This window comes from Gorilla gorilla, chromosome 3, assembly GCF_029281585.2.
Source record: "Gorilla gorilla gorilla isolate KB3781 chromosome 3, NHGRI_mGorGor1-v2.1_pri, whole genome shotgun sequence".
Classification (NCBI taxonomy): domain Eukaryota; kingdom Metazoa; phylum Chordata; class Mammalia; order Primates; family Hominidae; genus Gorilla; species Gorilla gorilla.
This window is the reverse complement of record NC_073227.2, coordinates 47,867,370-47,889,183: the sequence shown is the minus strand read 5'-3', so window position 1 is coordinate 47,889,183 and position 21,814 is coordinate 47,867,370. Positions and strand designations below refer to the sequence as shown.

General features: G+C 37.9%; 1 protein-coding gene across 2 annotated transcripts in view; it reads left to right on the top strand.

Moving 5' to 3' along the window:
* PDS5A (PDS5 cohesin associated factor A) overlaps window positions 1-21,814 on the top strand; it is a 157,283-nt gene that overhangs the window by 107,698 nt on the left and 27,771 nt on the right. For both annotated transcript variants that reach the window (XM_055384810.2, XM_019025596.4), the window contains exons 22-26: window positions 1,900-1,968; window positions 4,354-4,490; window positions 7,877-8,000; window positions 8,260-8,464; window positions 9,000-9,114. In XM_055384810.2, coding sequence (XP_055240785.1) covers window positions 1,900-1,968; window positions 4,354-4,490; window positions 7,877-8,000; window positions 8,260-8,464; window positions 9,000-9,114 — 650 coding nt within the window. The remainder of the gene's footprint in view (window positions 1-1,899; window positions 1,969-4,353; window positions 4,491-7,876; window positions 8,001-8,259; window positions 8,465-8,999; window positions 9,115-21,814) is intronic.

Below are 21,814 nucleotides of genomic sequence, written 5' to 3'. Positions count from 1 at the left end.
CAACAAATGTGAAATTTAAGATACCTCTTAAATGATGATTGTTGATAGATTGTGTTTTCAGACGGTCTTTTTTTATGGTGATAAACTATACATAGTATCAAATTTGCTATTTTTAAGTGTTAAAATTCACTAACATAATAGCCACATTGTTACCTAATCATCACCACCCCATCCATCTCCAGAATTTTTTATCACCCCATACAGAAACTCTGTACCCATTAAGCAACAACTCTCCATTGCCCTCTGTTCTACCTTCTGACTCTATGACTACCTATTCTAGGTATCTCTTATATGATATTTGTCCTTTTGTGTCTGTTGTATTTCACTTAGCATGTTCTCAGGGCTCTTCCATGTTGTAGTATGTATCAGAATGTTGTTCCTTTTGTGGCTAAGCAGTGTTCTTTTATATGTATATTTTTGTTTGTATATATCCCACATTTTTTTGTTGATTGGTGGACACTTGGGTTGCTTCTACGTGTTGGATGTTGTGAATAATGCTGATATAAACATTTATGTTCCTGTTCTCCCATTTCTTGGGTATATATCTAGGAATAACATTGTTGGGTTACATGTCATTTTCCTTTTTAAAAAAGCAACAGCCATACTAGTGGATAAGAAGTGATATCTCATTATGGTTTTGATTTGCATTTTCCTGATGAATAATGATGTCAAGGATATTTTTTGTGTGCTTATTGACTACCTGTATATCTTCTTTGGAGAGCTGTGTATTAAATTCCTTCCCCCACCCCACTCTTATTTTATTTTATTTTTTTTGAGACATGGTCTCACTCTGTCACCCAGGCTGGGGTGCACTAGCGCAACCTTGGCTCATCACAACCTCCGCTTCCCAGGCTCAAGCAATATCTCCTGCCTCAGCCTCCTGAGTAGCTGGGACTATCAGCACACGCCACCATGCCTGGCTAATTTTTGTATTTTTTTTATACAGACAGGATTTCGCCATGTTGCCCATGCTGCCTTCACCCACTTTTAGTTGGGTTGCTTCTTGTTGAGTTTTAACAGTTATTTACATTTTCTGTATATTAAACCTTTGTCAGCTATTTACCAGATCCAAGATCATGAAGATTTCTTCCTATGTCATCTTTTCAGAGTTTTATGGTTTTAGCTATTAAATTGAGATATTTGATTAATTCTGAGTTAATTCTTATATGTATTAACAATCTAGTTTCTTTTTTTGTTTGTGTGTTTGCTTCTTGTGGATATCCAGGGTTTTTTTGTTTTGTTTTTGTGTTTTTGAGATGGAGTCTCACTCTGTAGCCCAGCCTGGAGTGAGGTGGCGCAATGTCAGCTCACTGCAACCTCTGCCTCCTAGGTTCAAGCAGTTCTCCAGCCTCAGCCTCCCGAGTAGCTGAGACTACAGGCATGCACCACCATGCCCAACTAATTTTTTTGTATTTTTAGTAGAGGCAGGGTTTTGCCATGTTAGCCAGGCTGGTCTCAAACTCCTGACCTCAAGTGATCCACCTGCCTCAGCCCCCCATAGTGCTGGGATTACAGGCTTGACCCTCTGCACCCGGCTGAATATCCAGTTTTTCTAGCACCATTTGTTGAAGAGACTGTTCTTTCACTAAAGATGGTCTTGGCACCCTTTGTCAAAAATGAATTACCATATATGCAAGGGTTTTCTGAGTTCTCTATTCCATTAGTCTATATGTTTGTCCTTGCCAGTACCAGCCACACTGTCTTGATTACTGTAGGTTTATAGTAAGTTTCAAAATTGGGAAGTATGAGTCTTCTAAACTTTGTCCTTTTCCAAGCTCTGGTTGGTGATATTCCTGTAGGTTTCTCAGAGGCTGTGTTGATCAACATGAAAAACTTAATCAGCAAAAACATAAATTTTTTTTTTCATGCTAATAGCTAAATTTATTCAATTGTCTATAGTCAACAGGTGAAAAGAATGGAAAACTGTGGTCTCCAGATGAAGAGGTTTCCCCTGAAGTACTAGCAAAGGTAAATTTGTTTAGGCCTTGATAATCTTCATGTTTAAAAAAGGGACATTTTGTAGTTATCTTCCTCACCTTTAAAAAATTTAATAAACAGAGATGGGATCTTGCTGTGTTGCTCAGTTTGGTCTTGAACTCCCGGGCTCAGCTGATCCTCCCACTTCAGCCTCCCAAAGTGCTGGGATTATGAGCTTAAGCCATCGTGCCTAGCTGGGAGCCGTTTTTAATTAAACCTAATAGTTAATAAGCATTTGTTAAGGAGGTGCTTTATTTTAAAATCCATTGCAAAAAATGGTTTATTGAAGACATTGTAGTTGTTATTGTTTATTACATGTCAGTGTCTTCTGCCTGCTAAAGCAATCTTAATGAGGCTGTTTTATAGAGACTGTTTATAGAATGACGGTGCTCAGAGGCATCTTAAATCCAGCCTCATCACCACTATCTACAAGCATATGAATATTAACTTGGCAAAGATAGGTAATTGTCAAGCTGGGCACTGTGGCAGATTTGGGATTTAAAATAAGATTGTATCATCTTCTTTGATAATCTGTTTCACTTTGTGTTGCTTCATCATCATCATATATTCTATCAATTCATTTTTCCTGGTTGTCAATAAATATAATAAATAATACTTTGATTTTTTTTTCACACCTATTATCCCAGCACTTTGGGAGGCAGAGCAGGAGGATCGCTTGAGCCCAAGAGTTCAAGACCAACCTGGGCAGCATAGTGAGCCATGTCTCTACAAAATATTAAAAATAATTTAGTTGGGCTAGGCATGGTGGCTCACGCCTATAATCCCAGCACTTTGGGAGGCTGAGGCAGGCAGATCACTTGGGGTCAGGAGTTCAAGACCAGTCTGGACAACATGGTGAAACCCCTTGTCTACTAAAAATACAAAAACTAGCTAGGCATGGTGTTGCACATCTGTAATCCCAGCTACTTCGGAGGCTGAGGCAGGACAGTCACTTGAACCTGGGAGGTAGAGGTTGCAGTGAGCCAAGGTCCTGCCACCGCCCTCCAGCTTGGGTGACAGAGTGAAACTCTGTCTCAAATAATAATAATGATAATTTGGCCGGGTGTGGTGGTGCATACCTATAGTTCCACCTACTCAGGAAGCTGAGGCAGGAGGATCGCTTGAGCCCAGGAGATCAAGGCTACAGTGAGTTGTGATCATGCCAGTACACTCCAGCCTGGGTGACAGAGCAGATAGAGATGATTGTTACTAAATTTGTGACATTTAATAGATGTAAAGCTCAGTTGAAAAGTGGCGGATTTGGGATTTAAAATAAGATTGTATTATCTTCTTTGATAATCTTTCACTTTGTGTTGCTTCATAGTCATCATATATTCTGTCAGTTCATTTTTCCAGGTTGTCAATAAATATAATAAATAATACTTTGATTTTTTGGCTAGCTTTTTCACATATATTGGTAACAATCTTTTGACTAGGCATTTCTAAGTAATTATGACTACCAGTAATTACACAAAATCCCATTTTTTTGGTCACAATGTTAAATGAGACTGAATCAGACTTGATGGTTTCTTCAAAGTAGTTTTTCAATACCACAAAACTGAAACTCTCAAGTTATTTTCAGTCACCACAATCAGTACAGTTGTGTGTGTGTGTGTGTGTGTGTGTGTGTGTTTTGGTTTTTTTATGAAACAGAGTTTTGCTCTGTCACCCAGGCTGGAGTGCAGTGGCACAATCTCAGCTCACTGCAACCTCTGCCTCCCGGGTTCAAGCAATTCTCATGCCTCAGCCTCCTGAGTAGCTGGGACTACAGGCGTGTGCCACCATGCCTGACTAATTTTTTTTTTTTTTTTTTTTTAGTAGAGACGGGGTTTTTTAGTATAGACACAGTTTCACCATGTTGGCTAGGCTGGTCTCAAACGCCTGACCTCAAGTGATCCACCTGCCTTGGCCTCCCAAAGTGCTGGGATTACAGGCGTGAGTCGTCACCCCTGGCCTGTATAGTTTAAATTGTTGTTTTTAAAGTATATGTTTTCAAATAGTTTCAAAATCTTGGACAAACATCTAAGTATGAAAAGCCTAAATTCTGGAACCAGACTTTTAAGCAAGTTATCTATCATAATAATGTGTCTCAATTGCCTTATCTGTTGGAAAAAAAAAAAAAATCTTCCTCATAAGAATTTTTTGGGAGATTAAATAAGTTAATACATTTACAGATCTAAGAAAAGTGCCTGGCACTGGTTAAGCACAGAGTAAATATTAGTTGGTATTGTTACTGTTATTATCCCATAGACTTATTTAATAAAATGTCTGCTGATGGAGATGAGTAATCTCATTAATCTAATTAATATAAATTAATTTTCCCTTTAATTGGATTTTTAAGTTGCTTTCTTTTTTTAGCATGTTAATATTTTATAGGTACAGGCAATTAAACTTCTGGTAAGGTGGCTGTTGGGTATGAAAAACAACCAGTCTAAATCTGCCAATTCAACCCTTCGGTTATTGTCAGCGATGTTGGTTAGTGAGGGTGACCTGACAGAGCAAAAGAGGATCAGGTGAGATTTTTCTTTCTTTCCAGTTTTCTTAGTGCTGAAATTTTAGTAGAATTTACATAGGAATTATTTACCTAATGAATACTGAATGGTGTAATTACACCATGTTCTTCAGGGTCAGATCTTATGTACTCATTTAGGGTTTGTCTGTCTGTCAGTATTGCTATTTTAATAGTGCCAATATATTTTTCTTCATTCCTAAAGAAGAGGAACTTTTTCCAGTAAATACGTAATCATAATCACTATATTGTACTATTACAGTTAGCATCAACATTTGGTTCAATTAAACAAGTATTTGTTAAACTTCTACTTCATAAAACACTGTGAAAAGCATTGCAGCAAAAATAAGTAGGAAAAGTCCCTGCCTTCAAAGAGCTTCCCTGTATTAAAGCGATTAAATAAATGGAGTGACTGGAGTCCCATGAAAGTAATAAAAATTTCAGTGGCAGCCAGGCGCGGTGGCCCATGCCTGTAATCCCAGCATTTTGGGAGGCCGAGATGGGCAGATCACGAGGTCAGGAGTTCGAGACCAGCCTGGCCAATATGGTGAAACCCCATCTCTACTAAAACAAAAAACAAAAATTAGCCAGGCATGGTGGCACATGCCTGTAATCCCAGCTACTCAGGAGGCTGAGGCAGGAGAATCGCTTGAAACCAGAAGGCAGAGTTTGCAGTGAGCTGAGATCGTGCCACCGCACTCCAGCCTGGGCAACAGAGCGAGAGCCTGTCTCAAAATAAATAAATAAATAAAAATAAAAATTGCAATGGTAACTCAAGGGAGAGTTGAAGCCTTCTTGTTCTACAGATTTGGGTGTGTACACATGTATGTGCACACAGAGATTGTTTACATTGTTACACATTTTCACTTTTAATCTGTAAAATTGCCATCTCATTTTAAGATGAAAATAGAAGCTCAATTTTTCATGATCCTGGTTTCTGTCAAATTCTTGATTTAGTAGGGGCCAAGATTACCAACATAGATAACTAAAGTATTCTACATATGATGCATTCCTTTTTAAAAATTTGTTTTAGAGGACAGAGGTTTAATCATTCCTTTATGAGGCTGAGTGCAGTGGCTTATGCCTGTAATCCCAGCACTTTGGTAGGCCAAGTCAGGCAGGTCAATTGAGGTCATGTTGAAACCCTGTCTCTACTAAAAATATAGAAATTTAGCCAGGTATGGTGGTACGTGCCTATAATCCCAGCTACTGGGGAGGCTAAGGCATGAAAATCACTTGAACCCAGGAGGTGGAGGTTGCAGTGCGCCAAGATCACGCCATTGTACTCCAGCCTTGGCTAGTTATGTGGTACTGCTATGCTATTAATTTTTTAAAACATTATTGTGATTAGGAATGGGATCTCACTATGTTGCCCAGGCTAGCTGGGCTCAAGCAATCCTCCTGCCTCAGCCTCCTGAGTAGTGGGACTATAGGTGTGCACCACTACGCTCTATTTTTATCATAGAATAAGCCAAAGGCAGCCTTTTATAACACTGTTTAGAGCTGAGTTAGGGATAATGAAAGCTTTAAATTGGGGGTAATTATGTACAGTATATGGCAAAGGCATAATAATGAGCTCTTACAAGTCAATGATACCTAGGCAGGACTCCCAGTGGAGATGAAGTTTAGCTATTATCAGTTTACTTTTAAAAGTTTAACATCACTAAATGCAGTCAATACAATTTAAACTTAATCAATACCTCTTTTCATTACAAATCAGAAAGGAAAAAAACGTTATAAGCAATCATTCCTCAGTATGATCATGGAAATGGGTTCCTTCATTACTCCTATGAGTATAAATTGGCAGGACTCTGGCATTTTGCATCTAGATCCTCAAAAATGTTATCCTTGACTCTTTATTTTTATACTCATAATTCATGAGTATAAAAGAATCATATGAAAGCTTATACACAAGCATGTTCCTCCAGCATTATTTTCCATCACAAAAAATAGGGGAATGGTTAACCATGGAATGAACACCCATTAGACAGATCCTAACTGGATATCATATAATATAGTATTACCTTTTGTAAGCCTCAATTTCCTCATCTTATGGAGTGAAAATTAATTGAGATAAAGCCTATAAAGTGTTTTTCACACCTGCCTGGCATGGAGTAAGCACTCACATAATAGCTATTAACTTTGATTCCTGAATGAATGCCATAGAAACCATTTGAGGCTCCCTCATTGTTAACCAGTGCTTCATTTTAACAATCCTGTTGTCCAAGAGTGCCAGGTTTTCTTCTCTCTGTGCTTAGCAACAGTCCCAGTGGGTTCCGGCTAGCTTTCTGCATTTCGTAAAGTGGTCACAATAAATACAAAAGCCATGCTATGTTCCACATAGAAGTCGAAGTAGAAAGACTCCCATGCCATCCCATTCATTACCACATTTTACCACGTAAGTAATAAAAATCCACAGTGTCGGGGTGGGAGTGCCAAGGCTTCATAGGTTCCATTTGAAAACTTTATTCTGCAAAAGGAGGTCAGCCCCAGGAACTAGTACCTAAGACAGACACTGGTTCTTATATTTCATATCCTTTAGGTATTTGTCTGATACTTCTTCGCTCTTAACTGCAGCCCTGCCATTTCAGCAGGCATTAAACTAGATTCCTGTTACATGTTTATATGCAGGAAATAGATTTTAAATGATAGGTGATTTTTTTTTAATTCTTTGTGGTTTTTTTAATCAAGTTTTTTTGTTTTTTGTTTTTTGTTTTTTTTGAGACAGAGTCTTACTCTGTTGCCAGGGTAGAGTGCAGTGGTGCGACCTTGGCTCACTGCAACCTCCACCTCTCAGGTTCAAGCAGTTCTCCTGCCTGAGTCTTCCGAGTAGCTGGGACTACAAGTGCGTGCCATCACACCCAGCTAATTTTTTGTATTTTTAGTAGAAACAGGGTTTCACCATGTTGGCCAGGATGGTCTCAATCTCTTGACCTCGTGATCCGCCCACCTCGGCCTCCCAATGTGCTGGGATTACAGGTGTGAGCCACCATGCCCGGCCACTTTAATCAAGTTTTCTACAATCAATATGTATTTCTCTTAAAATGAGGGATACAGCTCCTGATGTAAAGAGTTTTTCCTAGCCTTGCAATTACTATGGTTGCAAGAATAAGCAGAGTTTTTGGGTTGTGGTGAAGTATCTAAGCTAGAGTTTGACTAGAAATGAAGGCAGGTAAATTTGTAATCAGAAAGTCACAATGATTTGATTTGATTGTGAAAGTCACAATCCCCTGTGTTAAGTTCATGGACTCAAAGTAGCTTTCCCATATTTGTACATCATTTTAAGCATAAATTATGCTCTAAGGACCTTACATTCAAAAAGGGACGAAAGCATTTTTATGAATGATAGTGGTTATAGGAAATGTTTATTTCTTTTTTGTTTGTTTATAGTAAATCTGATATGTCTCGCTTGCGATTAGCTGCTGGTAGTGCCATAATGAAGCTTGCTCAGGAACCTTGTTACCATGAAATTATTACCCCAGAACAGTTTCAGCTCTGTGCACTTGTTATTAATGTAAGTAACAATCTTATTTTTGTCAATTACTTATCTTCAAAGTTGAATACATTACTTTTCTATGGATACAAATCCATTTATAATGTGAATATGTGCACAAAAGTCACTACTATTATTACCTGTTTAACTGTCTTCCAATTATTACATTATTTATTCTCCCATATAATTATCTTTTTAATTGAAGACACTAAAAATACTTAAACTGCTGTTTTTTATTTAATAAATGGTTGCCAATTTAAGTTTTTCTGTGCTGCTGTAGGATGAGTGTTACCAAGTAAGGCAGATATTTGCTCAGAAGCTGCATAAGGCACTTGTGAAGTTACTGCTCCCATTGGAGTATATGGCGATCTTTGCCTTGTGTGCCAAAGATCCTGTGAAGGAGAGAAGAGCACACGCACGACAATGTTTACTGAAAAATATCAGTATACGCAGGGAATACATTAAGCAGAATCCTATGGCTACTGGTAAGTAACTCAAAGTTCTCTGTGCGCAAATATATTTTGTCAGTGTATCCATTTTTAGGTTTTTTTTTTCTTGTCATGTGTTTCTATTATAGTTTATAATAAAACTGGGAGTTTTATAGAATGCTGTCGTTGTAGTTATGATGTACTTAAAAACTGAACTCCTGAGTCCTATTTATGCTGCATTAACTCTGGCAAACTGCATTTTTCCTATGGGGTCAGGAGTGTAGTTTAATTTGAACATATTGCTCGGATGTCAGACTAAATAATTTTTTCCTAGCTTTGCCAGGGACCTGTTGTTTAATGGGTTTAATATCTGATACCTTTGACTTCAGTATCTTTCAAAAGTGAAATATAACTGCATACCAGGTACCAGAAAAATAAATTGAAAAGTGACGTGTAAAGTATTTTAGTATCCAGGTATCATGTTGTGCCTAATTTAGAAATAACTGAGGGAAAAAATGGAAACTTAAGTGGTTAGAACTCAGTCCACTAAGGCATTTTATAAAGGTTGTTTTTAATAATGTTTTTACTTCAGAGAAATTATTATCACTGTTGCCTGAATATGTAGTTCCATACATGATTCACCTGCTAGCCCATGATCCAGATTTTACAAGATCACAAGATGTTGATCAGCTTCGTGATATCAAAGAGTAAGTCTTGTTGTTTTTCAAGAACTCTAAAAATTATGTTTAGTTTTCAAAAAATGGTAATTTTTTTATTTATTATTTTTATTATTTACATTAGAATTAGAATCTCCTTATGGTTTTATTCATTTATTATAAATTTCCAGTTTCGTCTTTCAAAAATTTTCCCATCTACCAGCTTTTGGTTGTTCATTTTCTGTTTGTTTGCAGCTAGTTAAGCTATCTAAGTCTTTGAAATAGGTTAGTTTGGTTATCTTAGTTATTATATTTGATTTTTACTATTTATATTGGGAGGGTTTGAATATGGGAAGAGTACTGAAGTATGTGAAATAATTGGAGTTGGAACTGAAAACAGTGGAGCATATTTTTTATTCTTTGTTCTCTCTAGCATGCAACACTTTGAAATATCTTTTAAAAATTTTTGATACATAATAATTGTACACATTTATGAGGTACACGTAATATTTTGGTACATGCATACAATGTGTAATGAGAAAATCAGAGTAATTAAGATACCCATTCCCTCTTCATCCCAGGCAATTGGAGCTGCAATGAGCTATGATTAAGCCACTGCATGCCAGCCTGGGTGATAGAACGAGACCCTGTCTCTGAAAAATAATAGTAACAATAAAATTTTTAAAATACAAATAAATTATTGTTAACTATAGTCACCCTACCATGGTATCAAATGTCAGAACTTATTCCTTGTATCTAAGTGTATTTTTGTACCCATTAACCAGTCTCTCTCTCTTTTTTTTTTTTCCAAGATGGAGTCTTGCTCTTTTGCCCAGGCTGGAGTGCAGTGGCACGATCTTGGCTCACTGCAACATCTGCCTCCCTAGTTCAAGTGATTCTCCCATCTCAGCCTCCCGAGTAGCTGGGACTACAGGTGCCTGCCACCACTCCTGGCTAAATCTTTTTTTGTATTTTTGTTAGAGATGGAGTTTTACCATGTTGGCCAGGCTGCTCTCCTGACCTTGTGATCCCCCTGCCTCAGCCTCCCCAAGTGCTGGGATTACAGATGTGAGCCACCGCACTTGGCAACCAGTCTCTCTTTATTCCCCCTTCCCTTCTACACTTGACAGGCTCTGATAACCACCCTTCTACTGTCTGCCTGTATAAGATCTTCATTTTTATTCTATTTTTTTTTTTTAATGAGACAGGTTCTTACTCTGTCCGCCGGGCTGAAGTGCAGTGGTGTGATCAGGGCTCATTGTACCTTGACCTCCTGGGCTAAAGCAATCTCCTACCTCATCTTCCTGAGTAGCTGGGACTACATGTGCCACCATGCCCAGCTAATTTTTGTATTTTTTGTAGAGATGGGGTCTCACTATGTTGCCCAGGCTGGTCTCAAACTCGTGGACTCAAGCGACCCTCCTGCCTCGGCCTCCTGAAGTGCTAGGATTACAGGCGCGAGCCACTGTGCCTGGCCTTCACTCTTTTAGTGCCCACATATGAGTGAGACCATGCGATATTTGTCTCTGGGCTTGGCTTATTTCACTGAGCATAATGACTTCAAGTTCTGTTCATTTTGCTGAAAATGACAGAATTTCATTCTTTTTTATGGATGAGTAATTTTTCATTGTGTGTGTGTATATCCTCCATTTTCCTAATTAATTTATCTGTTGAGGGACACTTAGGTTGATTCCATATCTTGGCTGTTGTAAATAGTGCTACAGTAAACATGGAAATGCATCCATCTCTTAGATCTACTAATTTCCTTTCTTTTTTTCCTTTTTTTTTTTTTTTGAGACAAGTGTCTTTGTTGCCCTGGCTGGAGTGCAGTGGAATGATCTCAACTCACTGTAACCTTTGCCTCCCCACTTAAAGCTATTCTCATGCCTCAGCCTCCCAAGGAGTTAGCACTACAGACGTGTACCACCACAACCAGCTAATTTTTGTATTTTTAGTAGAGACCAGTTTTCACCATGTTGCCCAGGCTGGTCTCCCAACTACTGGCCTCAAGTGATCCACCTGCCTGGGCCTCCCGAAGTGCTGGGATTGCAGGCATGAGCCACTGTGCCCGGCCAAGATGTACTGAATTCCTTTATTTTGGATATATATCCAGCAGTGAGATTGCTGGATTATATGGCAGATCTGTTTTTGTTTTTTTGAGAAACCTTTTTTTTTTTTTTTTCTCTTTATAGAGATGGGATCTTGTTATGTTGCCCAGGCTAGTCTTGAACTCCTGGGCTCAAGCAATCCTCCCACCTTGGTCTCCCAAATTTCTGGGATTACAGGCATGAGCCACCACACCCAGCCTGAGGAACCATCATACTGTTTTCCATAGTAGCTTCAACATGGTGTCCCCACTGATTGGAGCAGTGAGTAGTCACCAAAGTTTAAGCACAATCAGTGCCCTGCTCTTTGTCCCCAGTTCATCCCAGGTGGTTCTGCCCATCTAGCACTCCCAGTGGTTCTCATGGGACAGGACTAGAGTGGGCTTCCCAGACTTGTGGAGAGCTCGGAGTTCCACATCTAGTTTCTCTCGTCTCAGAAACCACGAGTCTAGGGAAATTGTGTGCGAGTGGTGTTCTGACAGTTTAGGAGACCAGGGTGGTGCACTCTGAAATTGAACTGTTTCTCTTACCAGTGGTGGCATCACTTAGTTCTTCTCCCCCTACTTCAGGTACATTAAAGATGGTATTCTCGTCTTAAATGTTTTCTAGATGTTCTACCATCTTGCTGAAATCATTTCCACTTTTGTGTATCTTTAAACATAATGTTTAAATTACCATGTAATTTGAAGTTCCAACTAATGTTTTTCATGGTGGGTGTGGTGGCTCTCACCTGTAATCCCAGCTACTTGGAAGGCTGAGGTGGAAGGATTGCCCGAGCCCAGGAGTGGAAGGCTGCGGTGAGCTCTGATCCAGTTACTGCATTCTAGCCTGGGTGACAGGAAACCCAGTCTGGTTTTTTTTGTTTGTTTTTTTAAGTTTTTCAAAATGTAGTTACATAACTTTATGGAAATTAGTAAGTTATTGTGTCAGAAACAATTTTTTTGTTAATTGTGGTAAATATATATAGCAAAATTTGCAGTTTTTTACCACTTTTAATCATACATATAAGTGGAGAAATGTCCAGTGACTTTGCCCTTTTATTAATTGGGTTGTCTTTTTGTTATTGAGTTGTAAGAGTTCTTTATATATTTGGGTATTTATCTCTTATCAGGTATATGATTTACATTCTTGATAGTAAGTAGCCTTTGATGCACAAAAGTTTTCACTTTAATGAAGCCCAATGTATATTTTCTTTTGTTGCCTATACAGTACTTTTGTTATAATTAAGGAACCAAATCCAAGTTCATAAAAATTTTTTACTGTGTTTTCAGCCGGGCACAGTGGATCACCTGAGGTTAGGAGTTCAGGACCAGCCTGACTAACATGGTGAAACCCTGTCCCTACTAACAATATAAAAAATTAGCCATGCGTTGTGGAGGGCGCCTGTAATCCCAGCTACTCGGGAGGCTGAGGCAGGAGAATTGCTTGAACCTGGGAGGCGGAGGTTGCAGTGAGCCGAGGTCACACCATTGCACTCCAGCCTGGGCAATAAGAGTGAAACTCCGTCTTAAAAAAAAGAAAATTTTACTGCATTTTCTTCCATGACTTACGGTTTTTAGCTCTTTAGTTAAGATCTTTGATCCATTGTAAATTAATTGTTGCATGTGGTATAAGGTAAACATTCAGATTCATTCTTTTGTTTGTGAATATCCAGTTTTTCCAGTAACATTTTTGAAGAGACTGTTCTTTCCCCAAAGATTGGTTTTGGCACCCTTGTCAAAAATCAACTGACCATATATGCAAGGGCTTACTTCTGGGCTGTCAATCCTGTTTAATTTGTCTGTATGTCTGGCCTTATGCCATGTAACTCTGTTATTACTGTAACTTTATAATAAGTTTCAGAATTGAGAAGTCTGATTTCTGTTCTTTTTCAAGATTGTTTTGGCTTTTGATATTTCCTGTGAATTTTAGGTTGCATTTATCTATATTTCTAAAAAATTCCATTGTACTTTTGATAGGAATGACACTGAATCTGTATATTGCCTTGAGTGGTATTGTTATCTTACCAGTATTAAGTCTTCTAATCTATTAGCCCAGGATGTCTTTGCATTTATTTAGGCCTTTAATTTTTTATTTTATTTATGTATTTATTTATTTATTTTTCCAGCACTGTTCTGTAGTTTTCTGGTTATAGGTCTTTGTCTTCCTTGGTTAAATTTATTTCTAAACATTTTATTCTTGGCCAGGCATGGTGGCTCACACCTGTAATCTAAGCAACTTTGGGAGGCTGGGGCGGGAGAATTGCTTGGGCCCAGGAATTTGAGACCAGCCTGGCAGCATAGTGAGACTCTGTCTCTATTTTTAAAAATTAAAAAGAAAAAAGAAAATGGGTTATTGGTGTTTCTAGTTCTTATTAAGGCACTCACTATTTCTCCCTTCAATTCTGTCCATTTTTTGTTTCATAGATTTGGGGACTTTCTTGTTTGTTTTGTATATATTTATTACAGTCACATTTTCTTGCTGGATTGACCTTTTATTACTATAGTCTTTGTGGTCTCTTCTTACCTTTTTGAGTTTAAATCTATTTTATCTAATAATAAAATAGCCACTTATCTCTCTTATGGTTACTGTTACATGAAATATCTTTTACATCCTTTTACATTAAACGTAATTACTGAAAAGGAAAGAGTGAGTTTTGCAAAATAGCTGTATATTTTCTGCATGTCTTGTTTTTTGTTGAATTCCTCCCATTTTGCCTCTTTCTCTTGTATTTAGTTGGTTTTTTTTGTGGTGAACCTTCTGACTTCTCTTTTGTAAAAGTTTTTAGCTATTTCTTTCCTTTTTTTTTTTTGAGACGGAGTCTCACTCTGTTGCCCAGGCTGGAATGCAGTGGCGCGATCTCGGCTCACTGCAAGCTCTACCTCCCGGGTTCACGCCATTCTTCTGCCTCAGCCTCCCGAGTAGCTGGGACTACAGGCACCTGCCACCACGCCCAGCTAATTTTTTGTATTTTCAGTAGAGATGGGGTTTCACCGTGTTAGCCAGGATGGTCTCGATCTCCTGACCTCGTGATCCACCTGCCTTGGCTTCCCAAAGTGCTGAGATTACAGGCATGAGCCACTGCGCCCAGCCATTTTTAGTATTTCATTAGGTTTTAGATCACAGCTGACATCTCAAACTTCTAACAACCTAGTTTGAATAATAGCAAGTTTGTTTCAATAGCATATGGACACATTGCTCTTCTACATCTGTATTTTCCCTCCCTTTATTTTTTATTATCACGAATCACATCTTTATAGGCTATATTCCCATTTACTTAGATTTAGATTTACAGTTACTGTTTTATGCATTTTCCTTTTATTTATTTATTTATGTATTTATTTGAGACAGAGTCTCACTCTGTTGCCCAGGCTGGAGTGCGGTGGCGCGATCTTGGCTCACTGCAACCTCTGCCTCCCAGGTTCAAGCAATTCTCCTGCCTCAGCCTCCCGAGTAGCTGAGATTACAGGTGCCCGCCACCATGCCTGGCTAATTTTTGTATTTTTAGTAGAGACGAGGTTTCACCATGTTGGCCAGGCTGGTCTTGAACTCCTGACCTCAGGTGATCCACCCACCTTGACCTCCCAAAGTGCTGGGATTACAGGCATGAGCCACTGCACCCAGCCACATTTTCCTTTTAAATCATGTATGAAAGAAGTGAGTTATGAGCCAAAGTACAGTAATACTGTCTTTTAAATGTACATGTATGGTTACTTTTACTAGATTTACTTATTTCTTCTTATGGCTTTAAATTACTATCTAGTGTTCTTTCATTTCAGCCTGATGGACTCACTTTAGCATTTCTCATAAGACAGGTCTACTAATGACAAACTCCCTTTGCTCTTGTTTATTTGGAAAATGTTTTGATTTTGTCTTTATTCTTGGACAAAGACAAATCTTAAATAGGATATAAGATTCTTGGTTGACGAGTTGTTGGGGTTTTTTTGTTTTTTGTTTTTTTAGAACTTGAAGATGTCATCCCACTGCCTCTTGGCCATTATGATTTCTGATGAGAAATCAGCTGTTATTCTTATTGAGGATCCTTTAACATGATTCACTTCCTTCTTGGCTGCTTTCAAGAGACTTTTATCCTTTATCTCTTTATCAAATGTTCAACCATTTGACCCTAATGTGTCTCAGTGTGGGTTTCAGATTTCATCCTGCTTGGAGATCACTGAGTTTCTTGGATGTATAAATTCACATCTTTCATAAAATTTGCCAGTTTTTGACCATTATTTCATCAAATATTTTTTCTGCCACTTTCTGTCTTTCCGTTTGGAAATTCCATGATGTCTAATGTTAGTATTTCTGATTGTTTCTTGCAGGTTCATTAGATTGTTTTTCTTCATTCTCTTTTCTTTCTGTTCAGACTGAATATTTTCAATTGCCTTGTCTACAGGTTTACTGAATCTTTTTTCTGCCTGCTGTAGTCAGCCATAGAATCCTCCTAGAGTGAATTTTTAATTTCAGCTGTTATACTTTTCTGTCCTGGAATTCCTACTTGGTTCCTTTTAATTATTTCTGTCTCTTTATCAGTATTCTCTACTTGTTCATACATATGATTATCTTTATTTCTTTTATCTCATTGAGCATATTTAAGACAGTTGATTTAATGTCCTTGATTAGTAACTCTAAAATCTGGGCCTCCTCAGGGTTAATTCCTAATTCTTTCTTCTTCCCTGTGAATTAGTCATATTTGCCTGATTCTTTATGTGATTTGTAGTTTTTTGTTAGGAATTGGACATTTTAAGTACTATAATGTGATAACTCTAAAAATCTGGTTCTTCCTCTCTTTCTAGATTGCTTTTGGTTCTTGTAGGGTGCAGTCCACCATTCTGACTTTTCCAAACTACTTTCACAAAGTCTGTATTCCTTGTTTTGTGTAGACTTTGAAGTTATAGTTCTGTTATCTTTATGGTCAGCCTGTGACCCTGACATAGATTCCCTTCACTGTTGAGGTTCATCCCCTCTTCCTCCATCAAACCAGGTGTTTACCCCTGGTTGCTAGGTCCCATGAGGTTCCAGAGTTCTGCACAGGTGATTATGATTGTTTTTTTCCAGCTTAATAGTTGTTTTGTTGTTGCAATTGATATCTGAAATTTCTTACTCTGCCATTTTTCTGACATCAGTAATAATGTATTTGAATTTGAAAAATCTTACTTAAATATAGCCTTTAATGTTTAATAATTACCTTTCTCCTTTATTGATATTCAGTAAGAAAAAATTGAAAATGAATTCATTAAGAAGAAAACAATTATTCATAATTATACCCCCTAAAAGCCCTTCATTGCTGTTAACAATTTGGTCTGTATCTTTCAACACTTTTTCTTCTTCATATGTTCATATTTCCTTAACAAATATTTATAGAGTACTTTCAATGTGCCAGGTATGCTAGGTTCTTGGGTTGTGAGGTTATGTAATATGAATATCATATATATTCCCTTAAGGTTTACAATCTAATGGAAGATGAAGAAAGATAAAGAGGTGGTTACAATATGATATGTGATATATGCTCTGCTATTGTGGGAGTACCTAGAATAGGCACATAACTCACACTTGGAGGGAGTCAGAAGTTAAAAAGAGGAGGAAGAAAAAAATAATCTGTAGAGCAGAACTTCTAATAGTGTAGACTTCAGACATATCACTACTGGAAAGAACAGAGAATCAGAAAACGAGCTGGAGGAAGAATATTGGAGGTCAAAGGAACAGCAGTTTGGAAAAATGATCAGGAACCAGCTAACATTCATTGGCTTTTTATTATATGTTACGTGTACTGGAAATGTTACCTCATTTATTCTTCAAAACAATGGGATAATTACTGTTGTTCCCATTTTATTTTTGTTTTTGTTTATGTTTTGAGGTGGAGTCTTGTTCTGTTGCCCAGGTTGGAGTGCAGTGGTGTGATCTTGGCTCATTGCAACCTCCACCTCCCAGGTTCAAGCGATTCTCCTGCCTTAGCATCCCGAGTAGCTGGGACTACAGGCATGCACCACGATGCCCGGCTAATTTTTGTATTTTTTTTAAGAGATGGAGTTTCGCCATGTTGGCCAGGCTGGTCTCAAACTCCTGCCTCAGGTGATCCACCTGCTTTGACCTCCCAAAGTGCTGGGATTACAGGCGTGAGCCACCACACGCATCCTGTTGTTCCCATTTTACAAATGAAGATACCAGTAAGGGTAAAGTCACACAGCTAATACGTGTCCTTTGAATTTAACAACAAACTGTGTTTATTTGCTTACTGGTTGGAAAAATTGTTTAAAATGTGTTTAGCAACAAAGCACTCACTGATAACCTTGGCAGGGGCAGCTGTAGTAAAGCAATGCAGGTGAAAGCCAAATTGCCAAAAGATAAGGAATACATATCATTTAGACAAATCTTTTTTAAAAATTGGCTATGAATTGGGGAGGAAGAAGGCAATAGAAAGTATTTAAGGAGCCAGGGGAAAAAGTGTGGTTGTAGGTAAAAGAAACGATGGTAATAAATTGAGGTGAGGTCTTCAAAAAGAAGAATTTGTGGGGTGGTGGGATCTTAAAGATAGATAAAGGGAAGGCCAGGAAATAAAAATAATTTTCCAGGACTGCTGTTAAGTAGTTGAGCAAGTCTCATCTTAATGACTTAGGTTTCTAAATGATATAGGAGCAGAGTCTGCTGGTAGGTGAGGGTGACAGAATTAGTTATGAGTAGAGTGAAGATTGGAAACAGCTGCTGTGAAGAAGTGGCTAAAAATCCTGGTGACACATAGGATAGCTGGGTAGCATAAAGTACCAAGCTAAAAATTTTAAATTTATAATTATATCAAGCTTCTCAGCTACATGGTTTTTCTGTAGCATTAAACAATTCTAAATATAGCTGTCAAGAAGCCAAAGATTTGAATTGTTCTTGAGTTTTTCAAAGCAAGTGTACCAGAAGGAAAATTGTTAAGAGAGTTGATACTGTTTTCAAAAAAGTGATTAAAATGTTGAGAGGCCAAGACAAGAGGATTATTTGAGTCCAGGATTTCAGGACCAGCCTGAACAACATAGCAGGATCTTATCTCTACAAATAATTTTTTTGAATTGGCTTGGTGTTGTAACGTGTGCCTGTAGTCCCAGCTACTCAGTCCCTGCTGAGGCAGGAGCGTTGCTTGAGCCCAGGAGGTAGGCTGCAGTGAATTTATAATTTCACAGGCGAACAATTTCTAAAGATTAACAAAGTCTAGGAATGTCTGAGGCAGTGAAATGTCTTAGGCAAAGATAAAATTTACCAGGATTGGAACAGCCAAGGAATTAGGAAATCATGTTGAATAGATTGCCCAGAAAATTGGCAGGACTTAAAGATGGAGTCAAGGAAAAATGTCATCCAGAAACTAAATCAACGCAAGGAACATAAGGGAAGCTGATAGATAACATTGACAAGGAGAGGATGGTAGAAGCAGCCAAATGGCACAAGCTTCCTAGGAGTAATTTTACATAAACCTGGAAGAATAACTGGAATTAGCTTTGGGGATGATAGAAGCTGAACCCACTCTCTGACCCTAAGTATGCATCATCTAATAGAATGAGCAGTTACAACTTTAGGGGAATGCAAGGCAAGCATTCTTGGGGTGGGGGTATGGTTTCAGTTACGGCAAAAAGGTGAAGTGAGCATTCATTGAAGATTCTTTTTGGAGGGAAAGTATATTCTAGAGAGTTCAGTGAAAAGATACGAGATGGAGAGGAATTAGCTCCCTTGGATAAGGCAAGAAGAAGCAGAGGATCATGGGAATCTATGTACTTCGTAGGATGGGTAAACATTAATGATTACATTTCTTGGGCAGTATTGAGGATGCAGAAGTGAGACATGGCCCCAGGGATTTCAACATATTCTAATTTCAAAAAATGCTGTTTTAATATCTATTATATATTGTTTTATAATACATATATGTATTGTTTTGTATCCTGTTTTAAATGTAACATTATATTGAACAACTTCCAAGTACTAAAATTTATTGAGTCAATTGGTTCATGTTAGATAGCACATTAGTCTCAGCATATCTGCATAAAATTAAGGTGGAATTGGCATTCTTATCACAAGACAATCATACTTTTTTTCAGTTACTTCAAGGAATAAATTCTCTATTATGTTGATATACATTCAAGTATTTTATATATATACTAATACTTAAAACCTTATTGCAAGATTTTTTTGTTACAAGTTTTTAAAGAAACCCTGCATAGGAATGCTTCCTCACCTTATCCCCTAAAACTGAGAGTAATCCTGACCCTATACTTCTGTGGAAAGGGATCAAACAAATCTTCAAGTTAATAGAAACTCAACAGAATTCTGACCCAAGAATTAAGGAAATGATTTCAGTGTTTATATAAACAAATAGAATCCTCAAACCTATAGAACCGATGTGTTCAGTGTTGTCACCTTTGTCTAGTATATAGTTGCTCAGATAATTTTTATTATATTTATTTTGTGTATTTTTGTTAAAAGTATAAAAGCAGACCTGGTTCTAATCCTAGCTCCATCTTTTTATCTCTGTGACCCTAAACAGGTTACTTAATGCCTCAAAAAAAATATTTAGATAGCCAGGCGTGGTAGCTTACGCCTGCAGTCCCGGCACTTTGTGAGGCCAAGGCAGGTAGATTGCTTGAGCCTGGGAGTTCAAGACCAGTCGGCAACCTGGCGAAACCCCAGCTCTATAAAAATCAGCCAGACGTGGTGGCACATGCCTATAGTCCCAGCTACTCAGGAAGCTGAGGTAGGAGGATAGTGTGAGCCCAGGACACCATGGCTGCCGGGGCTGTGATCATGCCACTGCACTCCAGCCTGAGAGGCAAGCAAGACCCTGTCTCAAAAGACAGACCAAAAAAAAAAATAGATTCTATATATAATAGTGATGATTTTTCTTATTCTTTATAGAGTCATGAGGATTATATGAAGGTAAAGTGCTTAGCCTAATGCCTAGTAGATAGTAAGCACTCATTAAATATTTGCTAATTTTTATTATATTTGTTGTTACTCATTATTCTGTTCCTTTCTTTGATCAGGATTCTAGCAGCTATCCAGTATCTAAGTAGAGTTGACAACTCTTTGCCAAAGTTAATAAATATTATTGAAACAACCAACTATCATTTAAGCCATTAAGCTACAAAACTAATGCATGCTACAATAGTCTCTTAAAACAATTATGTGGAATATAGGAAAAGAAGCTTTTACAGAGTATCATCAAATAGTTTCTCCCCTTTTGATGCAGGAATGCAGTAGTCATGTCACTGCCTGAAAATACTGGGATCTTTGTAAAAACAGGCCCCATTTCCAGATTTGTCTATTTAAGTTATCCAAACAGTTCTAATGTTCAGCCTGATTTGGGGTTCACTTTTACTTAGAAATTCACATGTTCCCTTCAGACACAATGTGTTAAATGAATATACAGTGACAAGTGTGGAATAGCAAAAGTGGTTTGAGATTGTGACTCCTTAATTGGGTGGCTGGGTACCACACACATCAGCCTCATAATACATGCAACTTAGACTTGTTTCTCGGCAGAACAGCATACCAATTGTAGAACTTCTGCATAGCTTACAAATAATCAAAATCTCAAGACCGCTGTGTGTTGATTTGCTCATTATTGCTGGGTGTTAAGTTATGTCAGATTATGTAAACTTACCTATAGGGTGAATCTGTGTTTTCTTTTGAGAGGGTGTCACTTTTTTGCCCAGGCTGGAGTGCAGTGGTGTGATCATGGCTCACTGCAACCACAAGCGATCCTCCCACCTCAGCCCAACAAGTAGCTGGGACTACAGGAGCCCACTACCATGCCCAGCTAATTTTTGTATTTTTTTTGTAGAGATGGGGTCTCACGAGGCTACTCTCGAATTTTTTTTTTTTTTTTTGAGAGAGAGAGTCTCGCTCTGTCACCCAGGTTGGAGTGCAGTGGTGCAATCTCAGCTCACTGTAAGCTCTGCCTCCTGGGTTCACGCCATTCTCCTGCCTCAGCCTCCCGAGTAGCCGGGACTACAGGTGCCTGCCACCAACACCCAGCTAATTTTTGTATTTTTAGTAGAGACGGGGTTTCACCATGTTAGCCAGGATGGTCTCGATCTCCTGACCTCTTTTTTTTTTTTTTTTTTTTTAGTGTATTCCTTACATTTATTTATTTATTTATTTTTTTGAGGTAACTGTTCATTCACATGTAATTGTTAGAAATAAAACAGGAGATCCCATATACCCTTTAACCAGTTTTCCCCAATGGTAACATCTTGCAAAACTATAGTACAATGTCACAACCAAGATATTGACATGGATAAAGCCAAGATATAGAACATTCCATCACCACCAGGATCCTGGATGTTGCCTTTTCATAGCAGCAATATCTTAACCCATCTTCCTGGTTGTAAGGTAAATCAGTGCCTTAGCTAATTAGACTGCCACAGATCAAAGAGATAGGATGGTTTACACCAATACCAGAAAAACATTTTAAAAATTATTTTTGTAAATATATGTAGAATATATTTCACATATTTTTGTAAATATAAGTAAAATATATTTCACATATTATTTTTGTAAATATAAGTAATATGTGTTTTATATATTAGAACATACAGTAACAAAGTAGATAAAAAAAAACACCTCCACCACTATTTACCAATTTGGTGTATTTTCTTTTTTTTATTATTTTATTTTATTTATTTATTTATTTT